Below are 13,582 nucleotides of genomic sequence, written 5' to 3' on the forward strand. Positions count from 1 at the left end.
CTACCCCATAGTGCACAAGGCCTTCGGTAAAGCCTTCCCTTCCACGAGCGCCCACCCCATGGGCGACTCGGGGGCAACCTTGCCGTCGGCGCCTCAGCTGCCCCCTCCGCGCCTCCCCTCCGGCCATTGTCGCCGCCCTCAGGCATGCAGTGGTGGCCCTGTAAAAAGGGGCTCGTCCGCACCTCCCCTCTCTCCCCGTTGCTCCTCCTCCACCACCCCCGCACCCTCTTCTCTGGTGACGAGCGTCGGCGCCCGGCTGGATCCGGTCTCCCTAGGGCATGATCTACCGTTTTGCGGGCCATGCCCGACACACCGTCACCCCCTTCCTCGAAGGCGTCCGACGGTGGTGTTGTTCGAGAGCCTGAGGCGGTGCGGGGGCCACGCGCCTCTGCTTCGTTTAGCGGCTGGCCAGTCGGATCTGGCTCCTTGACGGCGCTGGACGGGATGGCCACGGCCGAGGCGGTGGCTGCCCACGGCCAGGGTGCTTGCCTAGGGTCGGCAGCTGCCTGTTGGGCGCTGCGGTAGGCTAGCAGCTGGTAGCGCCAGCCACCCCGTGGTGGCCACAGGTGCCGCCTCTCCAGGTTGACGACGGTGAGCGGCTAGTCCGAGTTGGATCTGGCGGGGCCATGGGCGGCTATGCGTTCCTTGTGGTGGCTACGGCTAGTTCGGGTTGGCCGTAGCAGGGGCTGCTGGGGCAGTGGCTGCCTACGGGTGCTTGGCGGCTTGCTCCATTTTCGGCTTCGAGGGTGCCTGCGGCCGGCTACGTCGCGCCCCAACGGCCAGTGGTTGAACAACTCTTGGGTGAAAACTCTGCCCTGCTTATCTCTTCGGGCCAACAGCGGTGGTGCGGTGCCATCCAACCTTTTTTGAAGGCGTCGTCCAAGAATTGTTCGTCACGCAAGTCATTGGGACGGTTATGGGACGAAAGTCCCTCTCTTGCGCTCTGTTCAACGTTGTTGGTGTCTGTGGATGTCATTCCCTTCTTGGTGGCTTTGTTGGATGTCATTCCCTTCTTGGTCTGTCCAGCTTGGATGTTGGTGTCACCGCAGTCGTATGGTTCTTCGCAGCGGATACTTGGCCGCTTGCGCTCCTCTGGGTGGATACTTTGCCGCCAAAGTCGCTACCTTCCTGTGGATACTTTGCCGCGTTGTCCCTGGCAGATGTTTTGCCGCCGCGGTTTGGCGGATACTTTGGTGCCACAGTCGTCTCTTCTCGGTGGATGTTTTAACACCGCGACTTCATCTCCCTTGTTGGTAGGCTTGACGATGTTGTTTTCCTTGTAGGTCCAGTCAGTTAGGTTGTGGCGGAGGGCCCCCTCCTTGCCGCGTTTCTTTCTTTCTCTCGTGTTTTATGTTCTTATAACCACCGGCTCTGTGGTTTTATAACCTGCGTTATGAGTTCTCTCATAATCATGTATTCTTTCGGTATTTTAACTTCTTAATAAAATACACGTCGTGTTCTCGAAAAACTGTTTATTCGCTAAAAAGTTCTAAACATAGCCATTAATAAGTTGGACCAGGCGAGTTTTACACCAAAATGATCTGGCCTTTTTCCGGCACAGCCCGGCCTGGAAATGAGCTCTCTTTTTTCCCCCCGACGAGAAATACTCTCTGAGCTCTCGTGTGTACTGGTGGCAAACTAGCTTGCCTATCTACCTCCGTCCAAAACCAACCCCCCCCCCCCCCCCCCCCCCCCCCCCGATATTCGTCGGCGACGAACACAGTAATCTCGAACCCCGGGAGAGAGATCCAACACAACCGAGGTGGAGGTGGTCTCGAGGCGGTGGCGTTGAATCGACGATGTGTGACATTTGGGAGGAATTCAATCGACGATGTGTGACATTTGGGAGGAATTCCGGGCGGCGCTCTGCATCTCCGGGGGCAACCGCCGATCGCCCCCAACCCTCCCTCCCCCGGATCTCACCGGCGGCGAGGGGGAGGAGGACCTCCTCAGCGCGCTACCAGACGACGTCCTCCTCTTCATCCTCAGCCGCCTCGGGTCCGTCGCCGCCGCCGCGCGGACCAGCGTCCTCTCCCGCCACTGGCGCCGCCTCTGGGGGCAGCTCCCGGTGCTGTGGTTTCCGCTCCCCGCCGAACTGGCACTCGCGCTGCCCTCGCCCACTTCCGCTGCGCGGGCCAGGGTCCGCTCTCATCGCTGGCGCCGCCTCTTGGCGCATCTCCCAGCGATGCGTTCGCCGGTCCCCGCCGATCCAGCCCGCGCTGTGCCCTCGCCTGCCTCCGCGCGCGCGGCGCTTGCCCAACACTCGGCGCCCTCGCTGTGGATGCTGAGCGTCGTCGCCAACGACGCCGACCCTGCGGACACGGCCGCGGTACTCCGCCTCGCCGCGCCCCGCCTCACCAACGTGTTCTTTTTCCGCAACGAGGAACCTGAGGAACGAAAGAAGGCCCTGGTAAGGGAAGTCATTGAGCTGCCCTTCTTCGACAGGGCCGTATAGCTTTTCCTCGACTTAGGTTACCTTCACCTGGCACTTCCACCATCGGGCGTGTTCAGGAAGCTCACTGGTCTAGTTCTGAGCCACGTCCGGTTCCAAGGCGCCTTGGACATCGGCGGCACCTTGTTGTCAGCCCGTTGCCCTTCATTGCGACTACTCCATCTCTTCGACGTTCAAGGGGTGCCCAATCTTGGTCTCTGTTCAGAGTCTCTCGTCAGTATGATTTTGCATAACCTGAAAGGGTTACAGCAGCTCACCGTTGTGTCGCCAATGCTGAGAGATCTGCATATCTTTAATTGCTTCTTCAAGAGGCAACCAGTGGCTGGCATCACTGCTCCAGTGGCTGACATCACTGCTCCGGTTCTGGAAAGGTTTGGGTGGCTTGATGAATATGATCCGAGGTGGGTCCAGCTGGGTGAGCTGGCACAGCTACGGGTACTGGCGACCTCCTCCTTTGCAGGTGCATGGTATGGATTGACTGAACATCAGTACAATTGGGGCATTGTGAAGTTATTGCAGCGCTTTAAGAAGATCCCTGATCTTCACATTACGATCTTCTATCCAATTGTGAGTATATGCCCGTTATCATGGATTTCAAAGTTTTCTTTACTTAAATATTGCTGAGTACAACCTTCCAGTAACTGCAAGTTTGTAACAAAAACTACTTTGTAGTAGTGCGGATTGCTAGATCTTAATGTAAATGTAGTCAAGCAACTGACTATTCAATAAAATGACTAGTGAATGGACCTTCAGTTGTAGGTACAATTGTACAAGCATCACATGTATCACATGTATTGTTATGCTTACTTTTGTAACACTTGCCATATATGGGCATGCATTCAAGCATCGGATGTATACACGCATTTAACTATTTCATATTGCTAACAAATGAATTGGGGTTTTTGGATCCCACCTCAAGCCAAATGGACTGAATCTGCAAGGCACTTACATTCTTTAACTAATTTATAGAACAGAGAAAATAAAAAATGTATAATTCCACTGCCCTGTCAATAAATAAAGTCTTTATCAGGAATTCAGGATCAGTAGTTGAGAAGATTGCCAAATTACTCTTATATCCTGTCTTATCATGATCAGTAGTTGAGAAGATTGTATTGATGTTGGTACAAGGAGGAGGTATAAGTAATACTTATAATGGTAAAATTTCCATGTGTTCCTATTCATGGATAATATTTTAGGGGATATTCTGTCAATTATCTTATGTTAGATTTTGGTAGAGGTTGAAGCCTGCCTCTCTTTACATTATTTTGGCATGCCTTAGTATTCTTCTATGCACCAGTGACTGTAGAGGCGTTTGTGCTATATGCCATTTCGATGATGGACAAGGTTTTCTTCAATTGGTGCAACCCCTACTAACTTATATCATCATTTCAAACACGATCCTCATGTATGACCACAGTACAAATTACAGCTTTTAGGCACACCCCATTTCTTATATAAATTTCTTGCTCGACTTGTTTTTCTGAAGTCTCCAATTCGCAGGAAGCAGGATAGTTGAGGTTATTCATTTAAATCAAATCCTGTTGATGGTTTAGTTTTCCTTTTTCATAAAATTTAATGTACCTTGTACCATATCAGATGATTGCATTACTTCAACCGCCTTGGCGCCTTTTATCAGTTGTTCGTGTAGATGAGCTGTTATAGTTGTAATATTTGGTCAAGGACATGAATTCAAGAGTGGAGGGTAGTGGGATTATTCAACTCAGTTAAGGCCCAAACAGTCCGAGTGTGTAGTTCTCAAGTAGTTTGTGACTCTTTACTAGCTTTATAAGTAGGTCTGCTTTGGGAAGTTTGCTGAGCCAGCTAAACCCTGTGTGTTCAGAGGCTTTTGCTACTGTTTCTCCGTGTCAATGTAGGCTCAAACCGAACACTTGTAATTTTGTTGCTTCACGGTAATGAAATTCAGTTATGTTGTGAAAAAAAATTGTGATTCTTTACTAGAGAGATCTTCTGTGCCATTACTCAGCAGAACAAGTCTGAAGTAGTTCTGCAACATTTTGTAACAGCTATCCCTTGTGAGAAAATCAGCTATTCTGGAAAGCTGCTTTATTTCTTGCTGCATATGAAATTTTCTTGTTGCCTTTTATGAATTTGCAGAAGATGATTTACTCCCAATACGGGATGGAAACCCTGACTTCGCTGCCGGTTAAAAAATTACACCTGGTCCTACTAACATGTGGGCATGCTATTGGCTCTTTGTGTGTTCCATTTCCTTAAGATTTCTACTAGTATAAGAAGGCCGTTTCTGGATATACGTGGAGCCATTAAGGTATTCTTCACTTTATCAGCTACCGAATACTTTGGTTGCATGGAACGTGGTGAATATTTTTATTTGGTGCACTAATTGCTTGACCAATGGTGATACTTCTGGAGTTAGGTTTTGTAATTGGCTTCATGTTTTATTTCGAGATGATATAGTGTATGCATATACTCTAGCAGCTATCTGTTACTCCAAAAAGTACAATGAAAAGTTGCAGGAGTACTTTGGGTCCTAATTATGTGCCGGTGCATATTTTGCTTGCTGGCATCAGATAATAAACTAATGGTATGCTTTACACAGGGTTAGTACTAAAGCCGATGGTACTTCTCATGGTGCCACACTAAAAGCTCTGTTGAAACCCTAAGAAGCTAAATTCATCGATTATGTACTATTTGTGGTTGTCATATATAATTTTGTGATTTTTTTTTGTAACTCTCTTTTCTCTACACGGTACAAACTCATTGCTGCAACTGGCTAACACCAAAAGGAAATCCTGTTTCCTTTTCAAAAGACACAACTATGGAGTATATTATATGTCTACAAGATAGATAGGCAGCATAATTCCTAAGCTCACTGTTTAGCTTACCATGCAAAAAATGCTACATGTACTTTGCCTTCCTTCTGCTCTCAACCACTTCATTTCTCTGAATGTCCAGTAGAGAGAGCTTTGTCACCTGTATCCTTTGCGTTCCTTCTCCTGCTCTCATCCACTTCATTTCTCTGAATGTCCAGTAGGGAGCATAGTCACAAAGTTTCGGGGTCGATGAGATCGAGGTATGGGGTCATGGAATGTGGTAAGAGATTTTTACACTTCGGGTCGAAAATGAACCCGTGAACTCGGGTCGGGGTCGACGAACCTGGGTCGAGGGTCGATGGTGGTGAACCCGTTTTATGTGACTATGGTAGGGAGAGCTTTGTCATCTGCATCATGGGGGTACTTTGGACCTCATCCACATGCGGCGTTCATAGTTTCTACCTAAATAAAATCTATAACTAAGTTATACATGATCCAATGAGTATGAAATTTTTACTATAGTTTAAGCGTATAATAATTAGCCCACCATAAAAAATGTACCACAATTTGACCATAGAAACTGCAGCTATAAATTATTCCATTTAATTACAGGAAAGCATAGATTTAAAGCTATAATAAAAACTTTGTACTAAAGCACTGTGTAGATTTACTCATATGGAGTCCAACAAAATTGGATTTTTCATTTTATGATTTTTCTGTGATTTACTATGATTTTTCAAAGTTTCAGCCAAAATAAATAGAAAAGAAAAAGACAAAACCGCGTTCAAAACCACTTATAACCGGGCCAGGGTGGTAAGATGAATGGTTTTAAAAGTTGATGGAGGTGTTTTGTCCGATTTTGGAGTTCAGAGAGGAAAAGCGGACTTTCGTGAAAGTTGAGTGAGGTAATTTGGACTTTTCCTTTTACGTGAAGCCCAAACTCCTCCCACAGAGCTCATTTGCTCCTTCCGGCCACACCCATTGCCAGCCACACCGTCCCCGGTTCCCCACAATGCGGCCAGTTTTAGGGTTTAGAAATCCACAAATCCCCATTCGAATCGTCTCCGGCCTCGGCGTCGCCCTGCGCCGGCGTCGTCGACCACGGCCATCTCCGGTGTCTAGTAAGCCCCCATTTGCCTCCCCATTGCTGCATTTTCCCCCTCGCATCCCCTCACACCTCCATCTCGCTTGGTCCCTGCTTTTCACACAGATTGCTCTCGGAGGGAGGCATGGAGGGCTGCTCCCAGAAGAGCGCCGGCGTGGTGCCCGGCCTCCCTGACGACCCCCTGGTGGAGATCCTCTCTCGTGTCCCTGCCAAGTCCGTCTGCCACTTCAAGTGCGTCTCCAAGGCCTGGCGCGACCTCATTGCCGACCCTGACAACCGAAAGAAGCTCCGCCAACCCATGCAAGGACTGTTCGTCCAGACGTTCGTGATCTCCGAGGACGATGATGAATTGGACCGTATCAGTTTCAGTTTCATCGACCTGACAGTGAGATCCGTGCCTCTGGACATCGACCCTTTCTTCTCCTTCCTGACCGAAATGACTAGGATCAAGATCTTGAATTCCTGCAACAGGCTTATCCTTTTCGGGCACTGTCAGGAGCCGTCTCACCTATCTGTGGGTAGCTATATCGTGTGCAACCCGACCACAGAGCAATGGTTAGCCTGCAGCTCTTGTGCAGCGTTAAGCCACACCTATTTGGCTTTCGATCCGGCCGTATCCTCTCACTTTCACTTGGTCCAGTTTCAGAGGCCCAATGTCTACGAGGATGTAGTGTCGTTGCATGTTTACTCGTCTGAAACTAGGACCTGGAGTCAAAATCAAATTGATTTACAAAAAGAGCAAGGACAGTTGGGAGGGTGGCATCATCAGTTTACACTAGTCGCTATCGGCCATCAGTGTGCCTTTGTTAATGGCTTCCTACACTTGATAGTTTGGAGCTCAGATAGACAGCACGTGCTTGCTGTAGATGTACAAGGGAAGGCAAGAAGGATGATCACTATGCCGGGTATAGCTGATGGGAGGCCCGGTCACGCCTTTGTTTGTTATTTAGGTCAATCCCAAGGGCACCTACATTGCGTGACTCAAGAGTTTGCTGATAATAAGACTGACAAACTATCCACTTGGGTTCTTCAGGATTATGATACACAGGAATGGGTGTTGAAGAACACTGTGAACTCTTTGGTTGTCTTTGGAGAAACAGGAGTCGGACCAGATTTTCAAGTGGTTGACATTCATAAAGATTGTAATGTGCTTTTCATTTTCCATCAGTTGAGCTATGAGCTGATAGCAGACGACATGGATCGTAATTTAGTGAGTGTTGTTGCCACTTTTGAAGATCGCAAATTCCGATCTGAATTTTTTTTGTTACATTCCCTATTTCTCAAAATCACTGGCTCTCACAAATAAGCACTGAAAGTGTGTGCTCTAAGTATGAGCTAGTAGCTTGGTTAAATTCCAGTAGACTCAGGTGAAATGTTTTGCTTCTGCTTGGATGTATGCCTTTTTAATTAGTACTGCAAGCTTGTTGAGACATTGGATGTATGCCTTCTCATGCTTTAGATCTAATTAGTACCGCAAGCCTGTTGAGACATTTATATAGTGTACCTTTATGGATGCTAGTTATATTAATGAATGATGTTGCACTAGTTGAACAATTTTGATTTTTGGTGATAAGTTTTATGATTAGCATGTTTTTTTTCATGGCTGTATTAATGAGTAATTATTTACTGTGAATTTAGTTTGTTTGGTCGTGTGTTTATTTATGTCAGTCAAATAAAAATTATCTTCAATATTTTACTAATGTTGCGTGTATGGAACAGCTTCAAATTGAAGGCTTTCGGTTACATCAAAAGTTTAGAACCCAAAAGTCTTATTTATTCTACAGAAAAAAAAAAAACAGATGTGCTGGACAGATAATATCTTTGGAGGAAACTTATACAGTTTTAAATGTAATATGTGTGCAATTAACTGTCATATAGACATGCCACATCTTATCTTCCTAATAGGACATCAGTTGCAGTGTTGCTAGAGGCCTTAGCAACTAAGAGTGATCCAACCGGATCTGCCTGGATGAATTGTATACTGGTTGTCAGGTCCAAAAGTTAGTTCTCTCCAAGAGAATTACATTATTGGACCAACCTGATGCAGAAAGACATCAATTTGCCTATTTCTACGTTTCCTGAAACCCTGAGAAAAACTGTATAACAGTTAGCTATAGCCAATTGTTTTCTTTGCATCAGTCAATAGTTCAGCTTGTGCTTTCATGGCAACTTATATGCATGTTACATTCCCTATTTGGTCCAAAAGTTAGTTCTCTCCAAGAGAAGTGCAGTGATAGACCTACCTGATGCTGAGAGAGCTATTTGCCTATTTCTACATGTCATGAAACCCTGAGAAAAACTGTTAACAGTTAGCTATAGTCAATTGTTTTGTTTGCATCAATAAATAGCTGAGCTTGTGCTTTCTTGACAACTTATGGCATGTTCTTTTTTTTCAAGTGGGATTCAGATTTCAATCTGTACTGAAGTTCTGAAAAATGTCCTGTGTCAGGGAGCTGTCAGCTCCTTGCTGAAACCTGTAAATTGACTCCAGCTGGTTGCTTGTTCTTCCTTGGAAGATAACTGAGCATATTTGTTGAGTTCAGCAAGGTCATTACCGAGAACTTGCTGGAGCCTGTCAAGAACTTTCTACTCTGAAACCTTCGAAACTGTCTCCAATTCAGATTGAAAATAACCAAGAAAACATTGTGTGACAGTGTTAATGATAATCCACGACTCCGACTGCCAGGAGCTAGGTGATGCTCTAGATTGGGTCCCTGGTCACAGCTTGAAAATGTATACTCCCTCCGTTCCAAATTATAAGTCGTTTTGACTTTTTTGGTTTATCCATTTTGCTATGCATCTAGACATATTATTATTACTAGTATAATGCCCGTGCTAACGCAACGGTTTTATCTAGAGAATGATCATAAAAACATCCAATTTGTTATTTTGTAGTTTAACCTTTACCTAATTATTATATTGTAGCCTAATTTGTCATGGATATTAGTTAATGCAGAAGACGTACGTGTAGGGAGGAGCCGGAGACAGGGTCATTTCTGGAGACATCGAGCGTCAACATGACTGGTCGATGATTTGCATCAAGTATAGCTGTATGTTATATTTAAGATGGTATACATGGACAAACGTTATTTGAAGAATAATCATGACAAGGACGTTGTGGAGAAACGTCGTAATGAAAATTATATTAAATATAAATATTAGAAGTGTACTTATCTTTGGATAGAAATCTAGTCGATGGCGATAAAGTTGTCCAGTCCTCGTGCTTTTTGGCCTATTGTGACGGTGGTCGCGGTTGTCATAGCGCCGTTCTTCGTGGCAATCATCATTGCGACGTGGTCTGGTGGTCGAGGTGGTCAGAGCTCGGCGGAGCCGCTCGGGACGTGGTCGACGTGGTCCGTGGTCGATGTGGTCGGAGCTCGGCGGAGCCGCTCGAGACGTGGTCCGTGGTTGACGTGGTCGGAGCTCGGCGGAGCCGCTCGGGACGTGGTCGACGTGGCTGCTCGATCAGTTCGGTGGTCGGAGGGCATGTACCTAGCTCCATCGCATGGGGAGGCAAAAGCCCTCGGACATGTCCAGCCGAGGTCGGCCTACTCTGAAAACCCGAGAATGGTGGTCGGTTTTAACTGGTAGAGATAGAATAACAATAGACTTCGAAGTGACACATTAGAGTGGTCGGAGAAATCATAATAGCTTTATTGAAATAATTCAAAAGTACAAGAGGGGTACATATCTTAGTAGCTAAGCATAGAAACGCCTAAGCTTGTCGATGTGCCAGGAATTGGGTACGTCTGTGCCGTCTAGGCGAGCTAACCTGTAAGACGTAGGGCGTGTGACCTCCTTGATCATGAAGGGTCCTTCCCATGGGGTTGCGAGTTTGTGGACACCAGCCTGATTCGTCTTCCACTTCAGGACTAGGTCCCCGACGGGGTGTGCGTTAAGGAGCGGTTCTTCGTGGTCGACCACCGAACTGATCGAGCAGCCATGTCGACCACGTCCCGAGCGGCTCCGCCGAGCTCTGACCACGTCGACCACGGACCACGTCGATAAGTCTCCAAGGGGGAAAAAATTCATGAGTGCTCTTGTGTCCTGCATCAGAAGCTTCACAGGATCTGATGGGGCATCATACCACACACAACCACCGGTGACCACACCAAATTCTACAGATCGTCGGAGTATATCTGCAAACAAAGACAATAGAGATGCTTCTTGCTTGGGAGTAGTAATTGAAAATAAGTGATTTTTGACACACACACACAAAACAATTTGTATTTTTCTTTTCATTCCTTCGAGCTTTAAATAGAACATGTTGACCTTTGGCACTCTCGCCTTTTTGGTTTTACACGGTAACACATTACACATAATTTTAAATCAAATAATTTTTTTTATTATTTATAAAATCACATTTTTCAAAAGTATATAAAAAAAGAGAATGTGTGTCTATAATAAGATTACAATATCATCGTATTCTATTGTAACGAACATAATTTTATTCCTCCTCATTTTGACTCATACTCCAAAGCTCTAAAGCTGCTATACAATAGGCTACATGACATTAAAAACTCAAGTGGTATGAAGTACATAAACATTTGTAAAGTTAAGAGCTAACATCTCCATATCCCACACCAAACAACTCGCTGAGCTCTGATCGAATCATGTATGTTCAGCTTGCGTTACCATCATCAGAGTCCGTCTCCTTACAACATCTTCCTATTTCTCTCCTACTTCTCACATCCCCATACCAGACTTCAAATCTGTTTTTTAAAGACTTCGTACAGTTTTTCCAATCATGGACTTCCATAGGAATAAGCTCAAAAATATGGTGTAAAACATCATTATAATAGCATAGCGCCCACATTAAATTGCAGTGGTTAGCTACTAAATTTCCGTATAGTACTAAAATGTTGTATAAAGCAAAGTACACTAAAAGAAAGTTTGTGTTTATCCTTACCAAGTGTCTATTTTGGATTTGAAGAATATATATTTTGGATTCATTGTTAGCTAGAACACTACAATTTCCATGACATGATAGCAGTTTTACAGGAAGTATGAAGATAATGAGAACAGCATACTTGAGGGGCGAGGGTGTTTGTGCTTGATTTGGCAATCATTTACAAGATCTCTTTATACACACCAAAAAATTAACTAAACAAATACGAGCAGTTACCTTTGTAGGTGCAACAACAGTAGGGAGACTTGACTGTGAAACATGAGTAAGCAACTAAGCATTGTTTCTCGAACTGAGATTTGTCTTTGTTCAGTTATCGTTGACAAAGAAGGTGGTAGTTGTATCTGTGGGGCTGAGCTGATAGAAAGAAAATATTAGTTTTGCTCTTGGACAGTAGAACACCGGTTCTTATGAACTTAAGTCTGTTCCTTTGCCGGCTGAGGCTTGGGATCAGTGGCAAAAATAGAGATGTTAATTGCAGGTTGACGAAATGTGTAAATAAAAGATGTAAGTAAATCATACCTTTTTTTGTCTGACAGTGGCTTCGGATCAGCGCAAAAAAAAAAAAAGGCGGTGCCTGCAGATTCAATATATTATTAATAAGAAAGAATTAGAGAACACTTTACATATGTATAAAATGGCTTCGCAAAATCTAACTATTCTATTTTTCTGAATCAAGTCTAGATTTTTAGAATATGACATAGCAAGCCCAAAGCCAGCTCTTTTGGAAATGATTAGCTCTTGTTCATTTGATTGTTCTTAAGGTTCATGAACCAATAATAAATAAAATGTGCATCCAGATCATTACTTTGACAACCAGACCCTACATGAACACAATTATCAATGATCGACTTTTATAATTATAATAATAAAAAAGTCATTTTTTAGTTGTAGTGTACGACATATTTTACAAAGAAAACATTTGCCTCACCTGATATAGTCCCGCCCATATGAGTTTCTGGTTTGCTGGGTTAGCATACCAATCAAGCCTCATAGACTCAATCTTTATATACATGTCAACAGCCCACTGTTGGAATAGTCGTCCTCCAAACAACAGGATGTTAAAAAGACCCCGCCGAACTTGCATTAAGAAACAATAGTATTCTCGAGCAGTGACATATTTTCCAGATTGATTTTCCTCCATCAGGCTACCCAAGTTTTCACCTTGTTGTATGTCAGCGACATTTTCAGCATCATCTATGTAGCAAGAAAAATTATTAGGGAAACTCTGTAGCACATGAGTTAGTTAGATATAAATTTCAATTAATATAAGGATTTGTCTAAACCTGTGGGGTCATGTTCTAATGTTTGCACAGAAGTTGGTGTGTCCGCCATTGTGCCACGTGGAGTAGTAGCAGGGATGATAGGTGCGTCAGTATAGGGCATAAATTTGTTCCAACCAGTCTGTCCTCCAGGATTATATAAAGGATATGACAATGGATCATAACAACCCTGGTATGGTTTAATATACAGGTATTAGATCATGTTTTCTTTTAAGAAACTGTAAGCTTCCTGATTATTAAGAGTAAGTTTACACTTGTGAGGAAGGGTATTGTAAATTTTGGGAATAACTATAGCGCCATAGCAGTGGAAATACAGTTCATGAAGAGAAAAGCTTAAGGACACCTACTTAACAATGTCATTTTTTGTGATCCAACCAGAAAGGGCAGACCAGACAGGTAGAATAGGACCAATTAATCATGAACCCAACGAATCAATCAAACAAGCTAAAAGAAATAGAATACCTACTGAAGCAAGCATCTGCACAGTGTTGTGCTCACCAGGAACCAGGTCCTCCCTCTAAGATCAACGCTCCGATCTGAATAGTGAGAAAGGTCACCGTCGCCTGATCTGGTACAACCGTAAATCAAAAGATTATTACTTGCAAAATCAAGATAATACCATGGAAACTTATGGTCTTGGATGCCAAAGCTTCCACTAATGTCGCAGGAAGCCATGAAGTTCCCCATCAATCTGTGAACGATTGGAAATCAGAGGAGCGGCGTTGGCGGACTAACCTGCAGACCTCAGGGGAGGACAAATAGTGAGAGAGGAAGAAGCCCTGGGCAGGGCTAGTTGCCGCTCAACGCGCGGCGCCACCCAGTTGGCCGGCCACCGCGTCCGCTCCACAACCTCCACCCCCCAGGCAGGCCGCCCGTTTACTGCTTCGTGAGATCCGCCCACCGGCGAGGGGGCCTGTCGCTCATCTCTATGAGATCCACCCCCCGGTGACCGAATGCACTGCAGAAAGTGTCAGAGGGATCAAGATGCCGGTGTTGGAGAGGAGATGGCGGCTGCCGGTGCCTCCGGACAGCACGCAGAGGAGG

The 13,582-nt window shown here is 45.2% G+C and overlaps 2 protein-coding genes across 2 annotated transcripts; both read left to right on the forward strand.

Annotated features, from left to right (window-relative positions):
- The first annotated feature begins 1,715 nt into the window (after positions 1 to 1,715).
- LOC136545371 (uncharacterized) lies at positions 1,716 to 2,624 on the forward strand. The gene has a single exon (XM_066537393.1). The coding sequence runs from the start codon at positions 1,832 to 1,834 to the stop codon at positions 2,453 to 2,455; it is 624 nt and encodes a 207-aa protein (XP_066393490.1). The 5' UTR covers positions 1,716 to 1,831; the 3' UTR covers positions 2,456 to 2,624.
- A 3,603-nt stretch (positions 2,625 to 6,227) lies between these two features.
- Positions 6,228 to 7,884, forward strand: LOC136545372 (F-box protein At5g07610-like). The gene is made up of 2 exons (XM_066537394.1): positions 6,228 to 6,365; positions 6,455 to 7,884. The coding sequence occupies exon 2, from the start codon at positions 6,474 to 6,476 to the stop codon at positions 7,653 to 7,655; it is 1,182 nt and encodes a 393-aa protein (XP_066393491.1). The 5' UTR covers positions 6,228 to 6,365; positions 6,455 to 6,473; the 3' UTR covers positions 7,656 to 7,884.
- The last annotated feature ends 5,698 nt before the right edge of the window (positions 7,885 to 13,582 follow it).

This window comes from Miscanthus floridulus, chromosome 3 (assembly GCF_019320115.1).
Source record: "Miscanthus floridulus cultivar M001 chromosome 3, ASM1932011v1, whole genome shotgun sequence".
NCBI classification, from domain to species: domain Eukaryota; kingdom Viridiplantae; phylum Streptophyta; class Magnoliopsida; order Poales; family Poaceae; genus Miscanthus; species Miscanthus floridulus.